This window comes from Chenopodium album, chromosome 3 (assembly GCF_948465745.1).
Source record: "Chenopodium album chromosome 3, dcCheAlbu1.1, whole genome shotgun sequence".
Taxonomy (NCBI): Eukaryota; Viridiplantae; Streptophyta; class Magnoliopsida; order Caryophyllales; family Amaranthaceae; genus Chenopodium; species Chenopodium album.
Genome location: NC_137836.1, coordinates 79,889,528 through 79,907,679, shown reverse-complemented (window position 1 = coordinate 79,907,679; position 18,152 = coordinate 79,889,528). Strand labels below are relative to the sequence as shown.

Below are 18,152 nucleotides of genomic sequence, written 5' to 3'. Positions count from 1 at the left end.
TCTCTGATCTTCTGCTTAATTTCAGTTCGGTTTCTAATTTCCTGATCTCATAAACAATTTTGTTTAACTCAATTTACTTTAGTTCAGTTCAATAAATCAGAACAAACCCTTAATATAAGTAATGACATACGGCATACAAGTATATAACATACTTTTTTCCCGAACATTAAATATATTTAACTATTAATTTGGAACATAGAATGTTTAAGACACAAATAAAAATGTTAGGTTACATACAATAATAAACACATGCAGAATGTATGAATGGATGGAGAAAGGAGGACAATAGTTGGTGTGAGAGAAATCACTTTCACGGAGTTAAGAAGAAGAAAAAGAACAAAAGCAGGACTGTAGAATTGCATGGGACTACTTAGAAAAGGGTGCCCTTTCTGATAATGATATGTTTGTTTCAGGAAAAAATAACACCAGAGATTATTCATTATTGGTACATTTTCTTTCCTGCTTACTTCTTCCCAATCTCATTATACCACTCTTACACTTGGAAGAGAGACCATATACCACACTGACTCACCCCCATTGTCATTGTCGCTACGTGTCCACCCCCGGTTGTGAGATGTAAAGGCTACGCCGGCCCAGGTGGCAAATTCATCATTTCAGTTCAGATCAGATCGTCGAATTTGGTCTATTTTTGTTAACTGTGGTTTTGATTTGTAGATGCAGCATGAATTTCCTCACGTTAATAATTCCACTTTAGATGAAAGAAAGAGGTGGATGAGATTTTCAGATCAAATCGTCGGATTTGGTCTATAAACCGTCTTATATTTTTGTTCACTATGGTTTTGATTTTTAGATGCAGCATGAATTTTCTCATATTCTCTGCTAATAATTTCACTTTAGATGAAAGAAAGAGGTGGATGAGATTTTAAACCCATAACATGCTAGTCATATTGTTATACACTCATACTAGTTTAGTTCTGATACCATGTAAAAGAATTAGCTTAATTAAAACTTTATTACGTAGTAATTTATGTCTCAGGATTGATTTTATACTCTACCAGGACTTTTATCACCGACTCAAGCAAGACTTTACCAAAGGAGCTATAATTAGTCCTTGGTAGTACTACTTGGTTACCACTTTGATATAGCAAAACAAAGGATACTTTCGCATCTTATCTAACTTTGCATTTCCTTCTGCAATCTCTTTAGATTCGATGCTCTGCCATGACTAATTTAAAACTAGAAAAAACAACATTCAAAAATAAAAAAAATAGATGCTGTTTACCAATGAATATGATTGAGCTAGTAATATAAAATCACATCTAATCAAAGCATTGCCAAAAATTAAGAGGTTGAAATGAAATGCAAAGTTAAAGTATACCAAAAAAAAATTTGTACACAACATAATAATAATGAAATGTACAATATGACACGATACTAGCATAGTACCATGTATGTTTTGTCACCGCATGTTTATGTCGGTAGATGGCTTAATATACATTTCAATACACTTTTGCATTGGGAAAGTAAGTTCGATATTATTCACATTTTTGGATATGTGATTCAGAGTAATTGTGAATATCTGTAAAATGAATTATGTTTTGGTTCATCTGTATTTAGGTTTGATTTAATTATTGTCATAAAAGAATTTTAATTCAAGATGCATGTAATAGTTAGACTAAAAGTACCATAAAAACAATAATTTAATGTATGTATTGATTATTAAAGATGTAATTCATTTTGAGCAATCTCTAGGAGGACACCTACATGTATGTCAAGGAATTGTGATTTTATTAAGTTAAGAAAAGAGAATAAAATAATGAACGGGTTTAAACTTCGTAAATCTTTTCTTTTCTTACCCTCATTTACATAGGAGTTTCATTCTTACACCTTTTTCTAATCATTTAAACTTTCTTTATTTTTTTAGTTGAAATGTATTCTTTTTTTAAAAAAGCTATTTTTAATTAACGTGTTTTTCTTTTGAGTAAGTTTAATTGCTTAATGTATAATTATTTATCCTTACTAATGACTTTAAATTGATTTGTAACTTAATTACTTTTGACACGCCTCATTTAAATGCATATCTAAATTAAGTGTGTCAACTAATAAGATATAACCGATGAAGTGTTTCCATGGATGGAGACCCTAAAAGCTGTGTGAATTACCCACATAGAAGCATAGAAAAAGACTATAAGGTGATATTTGCGTTACATTGTGGAAGTATATATTAGAATTTCTTATATTAGCAAGATGTTTTTGAAACACAGGAAAAGCCGAAAAGGTATTAAACATTTAAATGTTCCCAAACTTGCATGTGGTTCAATTCTTTGATACTTCTACACTTCTAGTTTAAATATTTTCGAGTTAATATACTATTTTTTAATGGTAAGAAGAAGTGTATTACTACCTCCGTTAATTATTATGTGTAACTTTAAGGTATTATTTGTGAGATATAAAATATTCCAAAGTTACACATAATAATTAAAGATAGTACTTAACATCTCCACACCCGATAATGAACGGCCCTTCCCTTGTTGCTTTGCTTAGGTAAATTAGCATGTATTCCCATGTGATAAGTGGTCAAGTATGTATTGCCACAAAACATCATGTACAATAATAGTAATGCACGGCTATTCTAGCTAAGTACTCAAATTGCACGGCTATATTGGTTGAATCATGATTGAGAGAATATGACAAATTGACAAAGTATGACATTTCAATTACACCAAGCTAGTAGTTTGGTAGGAACTAGCCATTGAGTTAGTTGAGTTAGTTTTATTAGTACTCATATATTCGTTGAAATGCAACGATAAATCCTTTATTTATTGTCTTGTTATGTACTATATGCACATAATCCCTACAAAATTGTCTTGTTATGTATCAAGTTGTTTGATTCCACTTTAGACCAAGACTTACCATCTACTAAAGTCTCAAGGTGACCATTCGTCGGGCATGTTTTGTCCAAAAAATATTGGTTATTATAGGTGAAGACTAAAAAAATGTGAAAAAACACGAAATTATAACACTGTAGTCACAATCTCTCATAATTAAAAAGTCGAGAGAGGTGAGAAGTGATGAGTTAGATCAATACATTTTAATTAAGTAGTGGTGATTGATGAAGCAAATAGTGTGGACATAATCACATAAATAAATTAAAAAAGGATTAACCATGCATAAAGATAAAATCTTACAAGTACTCTATCTCTGCTATTCATACTTTTATTGATCTTATAAAGAAGAAAAAGAGAATTAATAGTCTAATCTCTCATAATGACACTTGACAAAGTACGCTAAATAAGATTAGAAATTAAGGAATAATAGTGTGGTACTAAGTTACTAACTAAAGATGTCCCTTCATATAATATAGTCCTTACTTCGTATGTGCGTGGTTGCTGTCAAGCATGCAAAATCCTCTGTTCACTTTGATGCCCTATATAACACAAAGTTGAACAAACAAAAAATAACAACAATCATATTACCACAATTTGTACGTCCATAGCAATAATCAACTAAATATGAGATTAACATTATGTAATAGATAGACTCAACCACGTCAACCCTAGTACTAAATTACTAATTCGAATTGTACATACTAATCTAGGTAGTAGCTAGATCAGAAATAATCATTATTTCAACAACTAAATTTGCCGAACATGCTAATACACCATACATGCATGAATCCTATAAGTTCTAAGGATTGTATACAATTTGTATGTAGAGTCAATAGAGAAGTGAATAATACCTTAAGGCAATGCGTAGTAAAAGAGCACCAGCGGCGAAACCAGCTAAACCAACTGACCAATTCGAGAGTGTTTCCGACCAGTCCTTTGCGTTCTCTAACTGAGCAGATAATTCCGCAACCAACTCCTTTTTGCTCTTGGATGTACTACAGTACAAGATCGAAATTAACCCGTTTTAGTTTCATTACATATTTCTTATTAATATCATAGAAAAAACGTAAAAAAGAGCTGAAAATTTGCTTACAGAAAATATGGAAGTTCTTTATAAGGTTTAATATTTGGAACCCCATTTTCCAAGCTAAAGATGCCAATAGCGCTAATAACAACACCCACTGGAAGGATTTTTTCTTCAGTAATCTCATCAACTTGTAGTTTAAAGCCCTGTAACACGTGACAATTTAGTATATGCATACGTGTATATTACCGTCGAATAATAATCAAGATAATACCTCTGCTTTTATAGTTGACACCTTTCTTTTATCACGTTTGTCATTGTATGTAAAATTATAAAAAGTGTATAATAAAGTTACATTTGAGTGATTCAAATGTCTCACATGAAGTGTGTCAACTAAACACCGGAGAAAGTATATATTATAGGATTATGAATATATATATATATATATATATATATATATATATATATATATAAATTTGACGATGAAAAATAATTATGTAACATTTGTACAAGTACTTACATTATTGTCACTGTGATTAAAAATTTCTCTCTTATCAGAAGAGACTTTTTGTAGAGGAATTTGAACATCGGTATCCTCGAAGTTGATCACAACGTATTTGCCGCTTAAAATTGATATATTGTGATTTGTGCTCTCTGCAATGACGAAGGGAACCTGTGGGACGAAAAGATTGAGCATTTCATAGACATGTAAATAAGGGACGGAGAAAGTACCACATTATATGGATACAAACAAAATAAGTTACAATCTTATGTTCGACTTTTTGCTAATGTTTTGATATATATCCTCACAAACTAGGGCTAGGTTCCCTTTCAAAGGACTATTATTGTCAAGACGAAAATAGAATTGAGCTAGCTTGAATGCATTGTAGAGTATACAAATGAAGATCATGAGAATGGCAATTACCTGTCTGCGTTCCTTGGAGACAACTTTCTTTCCCTCTTGTTTCTTGTCGATGATGCCCAAAAAATTAGATTTTTCATTATATCCGTGCTTCAATTAAAATAAAAAATAAAAAATCAAATCAAATCAGTCAAATTTGAAGAACTTGTGCAAAAATTATGGTCAATATTGTTTAATTTTCAATTAGGATCAAAACAACTTACTAACAACATAACATAGAATGAAGTTTGAGGCTAACCAACAATTCACATGAATATTATTTTGTCAAAATATACACTCATATAATCATAAAAAAATGATATAATCATATAAATATAATTATCATTAAACTTTAACAACTTCATTCCAACAATCTATTAAGCAAATATAATTAAAATTCATGACATAATTTAGAAATATAATCACAACCCTAACATAAAACCCTAATAAAATTATAATGACATATTATTTTATCTAAGAAAGAAACTAGGAAGGTCATACTCACAATGATACTTCTCTCAACCACAACAGCTTGCTGATGGGTCTTAGAGGACTCAAGAATATTCACCGATGTCTCCGGTTCCGGTACACCTTGGACCGTATCAGATGCATGAGACGGTGATGAGCCCTGGTCTTCACCTCTATTAGTTACATTATTAAGTAAGGAATTCGGCAAAACAACACCGCGAAGGAAGACAATTTTTTTGATATCATGGTGAGGAAGACTGCCTATGAGTGTTTGTAAGCCGGACACATAATATTCCGGTATATCACGAAGGGTTTCGACTGTGTCATAGGCTTGCTGAGTCTTAGCCTTTTCTAATGATGCAAAATAGGCTAGGGCAGCCGAGGAAATGGTTGATAATATCACTGACATTGTTCTTGTTTTGTGTTTTTTTGTTTTGTTTGGAAGACACTGAATATGAGATATTGAGGGTTTTGGAGGAAGGGAGAAGTGAAATTATGATGACTTTCTAGTCAAGAAATTGAGAAAATATAGGAAATATAGCTGTATAGTTGATAAATGATAAGATATACGTTGTAATTTGTATATTGTTTTCTTTTATTTATCTTTTTAAATTTTAATTACTACTCGTACTATTATTTTCCTAGGGTATAATTTTCATGGGATATAGTTAAATATATCTTGTAGATTTTTTAATTTTTTTTTTTTTAAATAAATTTGTTTATAAACATAACCCTTAATGTAAAAGGTGAGCGAGTGATAGTTATATACTCCCGGGTGTATCATACATCTAATGTTAGTTTTTGCTCTCCATTTGAGATTATATGAAAAACAATCATCAAAATGAGAACAAAATACTTATGGGTGTACGGTACACCCGAGTGTTTATAACAAATGCTAAGGTGCAGCAAAGGTAGTTTATTCTTTTTCTTTTTTTTTTTTCTTTTCCAAAATGAGCAAATATTTACTAAATAGGCAAAATTGTCCACCCTGTGTAATCCTCTTCAAGAGAAAAAAAGAAAATGACATTGATGAGCCGAACCTGAAATGGTGGTAAATTCTAAAGAGAGCCATCCAAGATGGTTTGGAGAATACAAGATCTTATGCAAGCTGTAACAAATAACAATGAGCCCCAAGCAGCAGTGTCTGGCTTGCTGCAGTGTCATTTACTGCATCACAGCCACCAGCAGCAAGGGAATTCTGAAGGTGTACACAGACGCAGGGATCGTGAAAGGGGGTTGGTGTTGGGATTGGCATAGCAGCTCCTGACCTGCTGGGTAACATGATTCTCCCGCAGTGCCAAGGTCAATTGTTTCTGCATATTCTGTAAGTAAATCAAACTATGTGACAGAGTTCATTTAAAAAACAAGTCTCAGCAGTTTTGAATTTTGTTGGACTGCCCAACATTCAAAAATTAAAATATTCATAAATGTTAAGGAAGACAAAAGAGAAAGGAGTAATATCACTATATTAGATTAATTTAAGATCAGAAATAGGAGAGTAGAAAATTATGTACATGGCAAAATCGACTCCTGCGTCAGGATATTGAAACATAATAGACATATAACGGTGGAGTGAACGTATAAATATCAGGAAGCAAAGGGTTCAGACATTTGCTAGAACAATCTTCCTATATTGCCTTCTTTAAAAATCGAAGTTTTTTAGTGACTATGACGTTTGACGTCTATGAGACATATTCACAAAAGCTTCCTCTCCGGTACTTCTAAATATAGACATTCGTTGGGTACCTCAAGTGTCATATATCCTGACAGAACCACGAATAACCTGCCGACAAACAGGACATTTTGGAGCTAAATCTCGTTCAACTGAAAACGCACATCTCTGGCAACAAACCAGATGTCCACACGGTACAAATGCAGACCTCCGTCTCCTCATTAGGCAGATTACGCACAACTGCCCGTCAGGAACATCTCCAACTTCTTCATCTTCAACTTCAGATTCGGGACTGCTGCTGCCACTTTCAGGAGCAACTCCAGAATGGTTTTGCTGCTGCGCCCTCCTTTGCTCCCGCCATTGCTTCCACTTATTCCAGTTCCTGCAGATGATCAGCGGGCAAGCAACCGAAATTAGGCCAAAAATCTACAGTGATAAATCAATCTCAAATGGAAAAGTTGAATCACTTACAGGATTTTAAAATAAAAAGTTTAAAAGAGTTTCTGATTAAAAATTTAGTCAAATGCCTTTGCCTACTCTAAACAAATCTGTATGTTTGAGTCAGGCGGTCAGCTATATAAAATAGAATGCTTTCAACCAATGTTACAATTCATCAACTCATAATAATAGCACTAGATTAAAAATTATGGCATCAATGGCCATAGGCACATAAATCTTGAAAGACACAACCTCATGATCTTGTTAGCGTCAAAATCAATTTCAATCTATGCTATTTACATAAAAGAAGCAACCACATAGGTTAAAGAAATGAACAACAGTAACAATACCTAACAATCGCATAACCAAGTACGCCAATCGAGACTGAACCAATAACAATACCACTCCATAGTAAGATCTTCGTCCTGAAAGAGAGTTGTACTAATATTTGATCCTTAGTCAGTTCAGACCTGCAGAAAGATAAAGCATAATTTAATCAAATAAATAAACTAAATCCAACAAGTCATGTAAAACAGTTCAAAACATAAAAACACTTCAAAAATATAACTTAGTCCTGTAGTCCAGATAATATCCAGTTAGCAGCACACAAGTATACAACATTCCTGAAACTAACTAATAATCTGTAAATTTAAAAGCACGTTCATTTTTTCATTTCATATACCATAGTCTAAAGCAGATGAGAATTATTAAAACCCTGCCCACAAGGTCCAAGTATATGGAATGATCGATACAAAACTACATACAGCAATAGAGCTGTTGGCCTTACAGAAAGCAAGGAAGATCTCTGCATGATTTTATCTCAAGAGCCCCACTTTTCGAGGAACAAACTCCAACCGCAGTGACTTCCTTTCCAAGAGGAAGAATTTTCTCCTCATCAAGCACGCCAACCTTCAACCCAATATCATTTTTCATTAGCAAGAGAAAGAGGGCCAGTTTATTAATTTTAAAAATAGGAGGGCCAGGGGGTGGGGGGTTGATAGAAGTTGAAGATTGGGAGAAAGAAAAGGGGAAATGAAAAGTATAATCAAGTGAACAGCAAAGTTAACAACTTACAGGGTATTCATGCCCAAAAAGTGCCTGGAGAAAGGTATATGGAGAAGCCTGAATTGGTTCCATATGATGGTAGACTGTAGTTAAAGGCAGTGGATGATTTGAATCATCCAAGTCAACCACAACATAATCAGAGTGTGACTGTTGACGGCCATCAACAAGAACAAAAGGGATCTGGAAAAAAAAAAAAAAAAAACCAATGACAAACTTCATTTTAACGTAGTCATTAGGATGAACTCAATAGTCATATTCTTCAGTATATAAAGATGTAACATTCTTAAAAAGATAAGATAGGAAAACAATTCTTCATTTGAATTAGCTGCACAATGTTATGCTTACATATTTCAGGTTGCTGCACAGTTATATCTAAAAACATTATTGCATCTTCATTAGCGCCGAGCCGCCCACACTATTGGACACTGTCTCACTTTTTACACTGTCAATTAGTCTCTGTTTTACAGCTTATAAATATTAGACTACCCATAATGCCACTCCCTCTAACTTTATCTACCTTTTTCTAACACCTGCTTACCATTTTACTCCATCTTGCTACTATATCAACATTTTTCTTACATCCATTCACTTTATTAGAAATTTTGTTAATCTATGCATCTACATATAGAGCAAAAGAAATGCACCAGAAAAAGCTAACCCGGAATTCTTAGATCCTAGGTATGGTTCAAATTTGACCTTTTAGATAAAATCAGAACATAAAATGCATGAAGATGGCTGAAAATATGCTTGCTACATTCCCGAAAAAGGTCACTAAATATCCTAAAATTTGCATTTCGATAATTCGATTTACTGCGTTTCGCAGTTTTTGTCATGGTAAGGCTTTACCAAAAATTCACCATAGTTAACTAATAGATGAGTTGTTCATCCGGCTGCATACTTAATACTTAATACAAACCTATACAATCAATCAAAGCCTCAATTTCATAAGTGGGGTTGGCTAGATATACCAAAAGGATCATTCCAAATAGTCATCCACAAAAATCTTCCTCCATCCTTTACGATCAAATACCTCATTCTCATGCAAATCCATATGCTTCATATCCTTCCTAACTCCTTCCAAGTTCCAACCAAGTCATTTTTGGTCTCCCTCTACCTCGTTTAACCTCTCCATGATCCCACTCTTCCACTCTTCGTACCAATACAAACACTATTGCAAAACAAAAACAGCACTAATCATGAAGCAAAATTCCTGTTTTGGCCAAGACTGAGATTTCCGATCTAAACATATCCACATGAGAAAGAAAGCAGAGAAAAAGTTACCCTATATAGGAATCACAGGGCCAACTGAAAATTACCGTTCTTGTGGATGTTGTTCCCGGTTCTCTCCAGGCTTTGGCCAAGACAGCGCGTAAATCAGGATACCATCCAAAAAATCCTCTCCATTCGTTGTATATACACTTCACATCACAGTAATGACCAAATTAGATTCAACACGAAAAAGGGAAATTATACTACACTAGATTCAAGAGAAATCTCACAAACAAATTTCCTCTCTTTTCAATCATATGATAAAATGATAGACTCATAGACATAAGAGATAATTTTATTAAATTTGCACGATGTGAAGATATAAATATAGCTGCATCGTCAAACATACAAGTCACTGATGCCAAATAGCTGACTGGAAGTATCAAGATGCAACTTGCCCATAACTCTATAAAACCCAATTCCTCTCAAGCTTTAATAAAGAGACCCAAACATGACCCCCCCCCCCCCCTTTTTTTTTCTTATCCAATGGGACAAATAAAAAGAATCTTCATAAAACCACAGCTAGTGGGAAATTGTTGAGTTTACAGTAGCTTTAAGCATATAACAAAAATTGTAGCAGATCTGGAATAATTACATTAAACTCCTACAGTGGAAAGCACATAAAGGATAACATGTGTGATTTATATTAATTCAGCATCAGCATCGCAACATTTGCAAAAAAAACTAAACTAAAAAAAAAAATGAAAGATCTTCATTTCTTTCGAAAAAGAAAAAACACCTATTTATGCCTACCTCAAAAGAAGTAAAGAAGAACATTCACTCCGTATCAATCTTCAATATTTCAGTAGAACAGTAAAATTCACTTCTTATGGCACAGGTTTTTTTAGCACATAACACCACATTAGTATGTCAAAAATGTTTGTACAATTGTAACTTAACAGCTAAAAAATCCTCCATAAATTTCCATATAACTCAAAGAGGAATGAAGAGATACATACAAACTGACAATGAAAACAAGCTAGGATTTTAACTAATCTCAAACAGAGATAACAAAACCGGTAAAAGTTATTGATAAAATTGGATGGAATAAAAAAAAAAACAATCAAAAGGATCAAATAATAAACAAACTTAAAGCACAGGTTTGCAGAGATATTAGATCTTATTTTTTGAGATAAGATGCCAAAATTGCATAAACTGTATAATGTAGCATGCTATGGGCCTTATATATGGGCAATATGGCAGTAAATACCAGGGGGGGGGGGGGGGGGGGGGGAGTCCTAGTTGGATATAACTAGCTACTAGAGCAAGGAAATATACTGTCAATTACATAGAGAAAAGAAAAGAGAAAGTAAAACTTGAGGCTTCTTAAATACCACAAGTACATGATACATAGTTAGGGCAACTGTGGGCTTCAAGCTTGAATCTGGTACTTCATGCAAGGCCAAAGTAATTCTTCACTGGAATCATATAGTTCACCCACCTATTGCACCAATCTACTGCCCACACATATGCCTATATGCCCATGCAAGTGTCTGCCTCACCAATGACAAGACACAACAAGCTACTTCCTCACCAATGCTAAGGCACGACAGTAATTGCTACATGCGCAATGCCATCAAACTGTAGCCTAACTAAACTATTCAGTACTTAATGCACACCTTCTCCATAAAACAACCCTACGAAACGGCCACGATCACATCCAAGAATAGCAAAAGCATACTATGATGACAAAAAGATACCACCTCTTCGTCAATTTCATGATCCAGTTGGCTCTCTAAAGCTCCATAACACAAACTCAAATCATTACAAGCACCAATAGCACTAATTAATACTGATCAGTGACCACCTTTAAAGCAGTGCAATGAACAAGATAGTACATTATACCTAAGGTTAGTAAGTTAATAAGGGAACTACATACACTTAATTGTCAACTTCATTGCCATCTTTTCAATTTAAATCTGCACCAGACAACGTATCAAAATTGCAGCAACAAGAAACAGTATTATCCCTGCTTACCTCTAGTCTCTATTACTACAGAACTATCATGAACAGGGGCCAACACTACTAACAACCCTTAACAATATCCCCCAGCAGTAGGTCCTACCGTCCTAGGTCATAGACTGTTAGTGACTGACTGAAACATCTGCTGATGACTGAAGATTAACTACAATGCAATGGGAGCAAGACAAGCATCAGCAGAAAGCTCAGAGTATTATGGACCTAACCTCCATAAATTCTTTATTAGATAAAATCCTACGGCTAAACAAGGATCTGAATGGAGTAGCATACATACAAAGTAGCGATATTGAAATTGTTATGGTAACTAGTTTCTATTTACTCCTCTAAACTCGCTCTTGTCTTGCCTCGCAACCACCCCATCACAGCAAAATCTATAAGACCTTGGCATCAATTTTCTGAATGCATTATGATCTCAATCCTCTTCTCTGTGCACTCATAATTCCCAAACTCATCCTTCCTCTTCTCTGTACACTCATGATTACCAAACTCATCCTCCAATCTAACTTCCTAATCCAACTTTTCATTTTATGATACTTCAAAATGACTATCCTACATCCAACATACTTGTCACACTTAGCACACAGGTCGACTAAAATAATACCATTATCAGTCATTTCTAAGAATACTAACAATCCAAACAAGGTCAGTACTCCACTACATTCCCTAAAATAGTCGATTGCAATTTAAATTTAAACCAAACAATAACATCAAATCCATAATTAAAACTAACAAGTAATCAAACATCCCATTTCAAGTGATAAAACAATATATACATATAATCTCTAATTCATAATAACAGTTCATCCTAGAAAAAACACCCAAAATAAACCAATCATACTTATAGTTCTCATTCTGCCAATCATCAAATCATATAAAATCAACAATTTCACAAAATTTAATTTCCAACGCAAATCATACTAACTTCGAAAACTTCCCACAAATTCTTCGACTAAAACCATCAACAATTTTAAAATTCACAAAAACTTTCAGAAAATGATGAATTATACCTTCTGAGATCGCTGAAGAACAACACCACGATCACCAGATTCATGAGAAACAAGAACATCAGGCCAAAAACTCTTCCAACTTCCATTAACCGCCGATTTCGACGCAACCAAACCTCGTACAACCACCAAAACCTCGGAATTTCTCTCTCCTTCATCTGAATCATCCTTAATCAAGTACCGTAGATCCGACACTTGTACGGAAGGCGCTTCCCGTATTTTCCGGAACGCCGATGACGTGGCGGCGAACTTGGTGAGACTTCGAACTGCCACGTAACCTAGAGCTAAACCTAGACACGCGCCGTCGCCGGCAAGTAGTAGCTGCGCCGCAATCGCCGCCGCTGCTTGGTCTCCCGCCGACATTGTTGGTTGATTTGTGATGAGAGAGAAAGTGAAGTCGTCGGAGATAAATATGTACCGGTCGGAGGTTTGGGCAGTTTCGTAATTTTATTAAGTGGATAATTGGATGAATATGGGCTAAGTTTGGATCAAAGTAGGAGAAATGAAAACATGACTATTTATTGTAGTACAAATTATTAACTTGGTCCAATAAATATGATTTGCTTGGTCCAAGTTTTAAATGCTAAGGCTTAGTTTTTAAAGCCCAATAGCCAATAAAATAAAATAAAAAATTTCTTTTTCTTTGAATTGATCAAGCAAATCTTTATATTTCAGTATTTCGTAATAATAAAACGATGATTTTGCTAACTTCCAACCACGAATCTCCAAAACTATAGTCTCCAATTTCTATGTGCACCTCTTTTGTTATGTAGTACTATAAAATGAAAATATAATAAAATTGCATAACTTTTTAAGTTTTTACGTCGATTTCCTTTACAAAATTGTGATGAATTATGTGCGTTAGTAGGGGTGAATAATACGTGTATATATACTTAATTGAGTACTACGTAGCAATTAGGGAACATTTTTATGAGAAAGATGTTTGTATAGAAAAAATTACAAAAGTTATTAGACAACTCAATAACCTGTTTGGAAAAAAGCTGAAAGCTGAAGATGATTGAGTAAGCTGATTTTGACTAGCTGATTTTATTAAGTGATTTGACTAACTTATTGTATTAACTGATTATATAAAAGTGTTTGGTAAATAGCTGATAGCTTAAAGGTGATTGAGTATGTGAAATGACCAATAAGCTAATTGTGGGGTAGGTAGTTTAGATAGGATTTTAAATTAAATGAGGTTATAAGTGTCATTTCACAATAATTAATGAATAAGCTAATTGAAAAAGCTCCTAAAATGAGCTTTTTCAAAAAGAGATTATTTAGTAAAATAAGCTCTTTCAATAAGCTTACTACCAAACAATTGTATTAGCTTGTTTGACTAGTCAACCAGCTAAAGTTAGTCAAATAAGCTAATATACCCCCAATAAGCTTACTACCAAACAGGGCCAATATCATATTGAGTAATTAAGTCAACTGTTCATCTCATTGAAGAAATGGCTAATTAAAAATTAATCATTTCAAAAGCATAAATAGTTGAGTAGATAAATACAATTTGAGTAGAAATTGCCAAATCAATTCACTAATCAGCAGCTCATTCTACTATTTATGTAATTGACCAAATACAAATGTTTTGATCAAGTCATTCAATTCATTTGGTGAGTCCATGTTTACTCCATGCCCGGTTTCCTTAATGATCGTTAACGTTGCTTTAGGCCCCAATTTCCTGCAAATTTTACATTCATAAATTACTATTAGCCTATATAATCACAATCATAAACTAGTTAGTCTTCTATAAAATTCTTGAATTACTACATAACTAAGGGGTTTACTAGTTTAGTGATTGACCTTTGTAGCTGATGAGCTATGTCTTTGGGAAAAAAGTAGTCTTGGTCGCCCCATACAAGAAGTGTTTCCTACAATATAATATTACCAAACACATACGATTACTCAAAGGGTACTCGACAAACATATGATGCACCAAATTCCGTTGTTTCAAAAAATTTATGTTGATGTGACAAATTCTAACACGAAAACTTAAGGTAAAAAGAAGAGTTCGAGCAAAATATAGAATGTCATTTCTTGTTTTCAATTAATTTACCTGTGGCAAAGCAGAAACCGTGGAGTCTACTTCTCCAGATATCAAACTTCTAAGAAGCTCTTCCTTTTCCTCCCTGTTCTTATGCTCTGTTACCTAAAATGCAACAAATTTAATAACTACATGATTTATAATACTATATCATTTTCAGCATGACTAAAAATAATGGTTGCACCATTTCTCTTTAAATAGTCAAACTTGAAAATTTTTGACCCATAAATTCTTGCTATTATATAAAAGAAAATATTGTCGAGTAATTCTTGTTAAAAATGTCTCAATATGTATATAAGTAATAACTTTTTACAATTAAATTAATGCATTGAAGACGGTAAAAAGCAAATGGTGCAATAAAAGATGAAGTATATGATTAGTAAAATATAACTGACCTTGATGAACTCCCAAAGTATAAAATCAGGAACTAAAAGTGTAAGATCATATTTGTATATAGATTTTTCAACCAACAATCTAATAGCATCAGGGTCCTTTGGTACAACCGTTTTAATCACTTCCTCTGGTTGTTTCCCAACCCTACTTAGCTGCGCAACCTTCTCATCATCGGTCGTTCCTACGCCGGAGCTAACGATCACGTTCTTCTCTATAATGTCAGGGTACATCTCAGCCATGAAGTAGCCCACCCAACCTCCATAACTAATTGAGTAAACTGTGCACTTCTCTACACCAAACCCTTTCTTTAGCCCTTCCATCACACACTTGGCTTGGAAACGAGGCGTTCGGTCTGTGTTTGTGGTGTATGACTTTCCATAGAATAGCAAATCTGGTATGTATATGTTGAATAATTTGGATAGTTCTCTTATCTGCTCAAACATGATTTGGAAAGATTTTACTACATTACTTATAAAGTTCGAGACAAACAAGCTCAATTTTGTGTTTATAATAAGGTAACACAAGTTTAAATTCTAGGTAATCAAATAGCAAATTGTTGTTATTAGAAAAAATATAATAACTTGTACATTCATCTAATAAATTTGTCCAAGTCACAAAATTTATCCTTTAAAGTGAATATGAGGGTTTTTTAGGATTGAAATCAAGAATAATTAGCAAGAAATTAAGCACATAGTTTAACATACAAACCTGAAGGCAAAACTGCCACCGCGCTTCACCACCACAACCATGGACGAGGACTAAGTTAGGACGATCATGACGTCTATAATTCGAGATCCAAAAATGCATAGTAGTTTGATCATCTAAATCAACCATGCATGGAGAGAGGCCACAATAATAGTAGTACTTAGAGAGTAAAAAAAGGCCTATGGGATAAAATATAGGCGGTTTATTAAGCTTTATTACATTGTAGATAATATTTTGTAAAACTATGAACAAGTTGATGAGATATCGACCAAAATCCTTAGCATAACCCATTTTATTACTCTCCAAACTTTTAGTATCTCTTCTTGATTCAATGATTCTAATATAGTCTAATTTGTTTGTTACATATATATATATATATATATATATATATATATATATATATATATATATATATATATATATATATATATATAATGAAAAAACCTTACATTATAAAAATATAATACTAATTATATGATGATGAAGGAGTATGATCAGTTGATCCCATGAAATAAGCCTAAGGTGAGAGTTTGTAACTTCTTAAGCGAGGTTTAAGCTTATGTTGGGAATAATTTAGATTAAAAATGAGGTGTATTGTGTAAGCAAGTGTCTTCTTTTATACTGTAAAGTGTAAACTAAAGTCACAAACATTAAATTAAAGGCATAAACATGACGGTTGAATGTGTAGTTTTGTAGCTTTAACGTCCAAAAAGTGATAACTTTTATGTAGTACATGCATGTGACTTTGTGAGTGTTGTATTCTGTTTAGTCTGTTAATTGCTTTTGGCAAATTACGCGTAGTATTAAACTACTATTGTTACATTGGAAGTTTTGGAACCATATTATCACTATATTAGTTTTTAATATGAAGAAAGCTGGGGAAAAGAAACAGTGATATGGATAAAAAAGATAGATCTATGTATATTTTAAATTCGAAATGAAGGTTGTTCTGAAAATTTTAAGGTTGATGGTATCTAATATAGGAGGACTACATAACAATTAATTAATTTATTGAGATTATCATGTACGTTGTCCATACCTATGAATCACCATAGCGATAATTACGCTCCACAAGTTTTAATTTTATGTCATGTTTCCTCATTCTTATTGTGATATTTTGATAGAGTATACGTCAAAAGCTAGAGTTGACACTACAGTTAAAGTCCAAATTTGATTTATGTACTCTATAAAAATTAATTAGCATAGGCGCATAGCAATATAAAGCTTCCATTAGTCTCATCTTGTATATGCTCCTAATTTAAGTTTTAGTTTATTGGTCATAAATAATTGAACTTATTAGGTTTAGGCGTTCAGCAACCCCCTCTATAGTTATTTTCTAAATTCCAGTTTTGTGGCTTGAAAAAGCTTAACATGTAACTTAAGAATAATTAAAGATGGATATATATTTGGTAACTTTAAATTATATACGTAGTTTATGTTTACAAATATTATAATAATTTGTCATGGTTAGATGATGTTGTATGAGCAAATCTACTATATATAAGATGTAATCCAAACGATCCGTACAAGAATCTCATCGTGGGTATTTCAACTCTATGTATTAACACGATTCACTAATAACTCTTGCCGTGGCTTATTGCACTATATAAGAGTTTACTTGTATGTGAAAGCAAGAATTCTAGAATCTACTAAAGTGAAGTATATACCTTACCTCCAAAACTTCTCTAATTCAAATCCTTCTCACATCCCAATGTCAATCAATATGTTCGTTACCTTTCCCTCCTTTTCCAACTTTATGGACGGCTACTTTATGTCTTTTTTCCACCCAAAACTCCATACTTTACAGCCATATTCCTTCGTCTAATACCCCCTCTCATCCTCTATATAAGCCCCTCTTCACCATTCTTAATCTCCTCCACTCTTTCATCATTCATCTTTTCATCTTTTGGTGTTTCTTACGCGTTAAGAACCACCAAATATGGCTTGTACGACTAGCACCTACGCGTATACAAGCCAAATTTCATCCCAAAGACCGATAGCTATGGCATTAGCATTAGTTTCAGCTGTGGTGCTATCCCCATTGTACAATACAAAGAGCAACGATACACGATATGACATAAGATGGAACTCTGGCTTTGTTCTGCCTATGGTATTAGCAGGACTTATAATCGCGATAAAAACTACCTCATCACCATCATCCTCGTCAGTGACAGGATTGCGAAGAACAATCCTGTCATCAGATCCTTCGTCTGTGTTTAGGGTTGGGGGTTCGTCGTGGGGGCTTGCTGGGGTCCTAGTCATGCTGATGCTTGTATTGTCATGGCAAGACTCTGTTCAACATTTTCTTTGGAAATGAGAGGAAACACTACTGTACTG

General features: G+C 33.6%; 3 protein-coding genes across 3 annotated transcripts; all 3 read right to left on the bottom strand.

Annotated features, from left to right (window-relative positions):
* Window positions 1–3,292: 3,292 nt before the first annotated feature.
* Window positions 3,293–5,664, bottom strand: LOC145618731 (E3 ubiquitin-protein ligase SPL2-like). The gene is made up of 6 exons (XM_081673488.1): window positions 5,280–5,664; window positions 4,799–4,885; window positions 4,394–4,546; window positions 3,943–4,079; window positions 3,701–3,844; window positions 3,293–3,388 (listed from the first exon to the last, which is right to left on the bottom strand). The coding sequence occupies exons 1-6, from the start codon at window positions 5,649–5,651 to the stop codon at window positions 3,376–3,378; spliced, it is 906 nt and encodes a 301-aa protein (XP_081529614.1). The 5' UTR covers window positions 5,652–5,664; the 3' UTR covers window positions 3,293–3,375.
* A 1,025-nt stretch (window positions 5,665–6,689) lies between these two features.
* On the bottom strand, window positions 6,690–13,162 carry LOC145618714 (E3 ubiquitin-protein ligase SPL2-like). Its single transcript, XM_081673487.1, has 6 exons — window positions 12,674–13,162; window positions 9,734–9,835; window positions 8,427–8,597; window positions 8,140–8,261; window positions 7,703–7,822; window positions 6,690–7,296 (listed from the first exon to the last, which is right to left on the bottom strand). Exons 1-6 carry the CDS (start codon window positions 13,031–13,033, stop codon window positions 6,990–6,992), a joined length of 1,182 nt encoding a protein of 393 aa, XP_081529613.1. The 5' UTR covers window positions 13,034–13,162; the 3' UTR covers window positions 6,690–6,989.
* Window positions 13,163–14,230: 1,068 nt separating this feature from the next.
* LOC145618702 (uncharacterized) lies at window positions 14,231–16,106 on the bottom strand. Its single transcript, XM_081673485.1, has 5 exons — window positions 15,819–16,106; window positions 15,113–15,541; window positions 14,730–14,822; window positions 14,477–14,544; window positions 14,231–14,354 (listed from the first exon to the last, which is right to left on the bottom strand). Exons 1-5 carry the CDS (start codon window positions 16,104–16,106, stop codon window positions 14,231–14,233), a joined length of 1,002 nt encoding a protein of 333 aa, XP_081529611.1.
* Window positions 16,107–18,152: the final 2,046 nt, after the last annotated feature.

Coding starts and splice junctions, on each gene's coding strand:
- LOC145618731 (XM_081673488.1), bottom strand. CDS start 5,651: ATGTCAGTGATATTATCAACCATTTCCTCGGCTGCCCTAGCCTATTTT. Junction 4,080..4,393: donor TTAATCACAGTGACAATAAT/GTAAGTACTTGT, acceptor CACGTGTTACAG/GGCTTTAAACTACAAGTTGA. Junction 3,845..3,942: donor AAAGAACTTCCATATTTTCT/GTAAGCAAATTT, acceptor CTTGTACTGTAG/TACATCCAAGAGCAAAAAGG.
- LOC145618714 (XM_081673487.1), bottom strand. CDS start 13,033: ATGTCGGCGGGAGACCAAGCAGCGGCGGCGATTGCGGCGCAGCTACTA. Junction 9,836..12,673: donor TTCTTCAGCGATCTCAGAAG/GTATAATTCATC, acceptor TGTGATGTGAAG/TGTATATACAACGAATGGAG. Junction 8,262..8,426: donor TTTTTGGGCATGAATACCCT/GTAAGTTGTTAA, acceptor ATTGGGTTGAAG/GTTGGCGTGCTTGATGAGGA.
- LOC145618702 (XM_081673485.1), bottom strand. CDS start 16,106: ATGGGTTATGCTAAGGATTTTGGTCGATATCTCATCAACTTGTTCATA. Junction 14,823..15,112: donor TACTTTGGGAGTTCATCAAG/GTCAGTTATATT, acceptor GTTGCATTTTAG/GTAACAGAGCATAAGAACAG. Junction 14,545..14,729: donor CGGTTTCTGCTTTGCCACAG/GTAAATTAATTG, acceptor ATTATATTGTAG/GAAACACTTCTTGTATGGGG.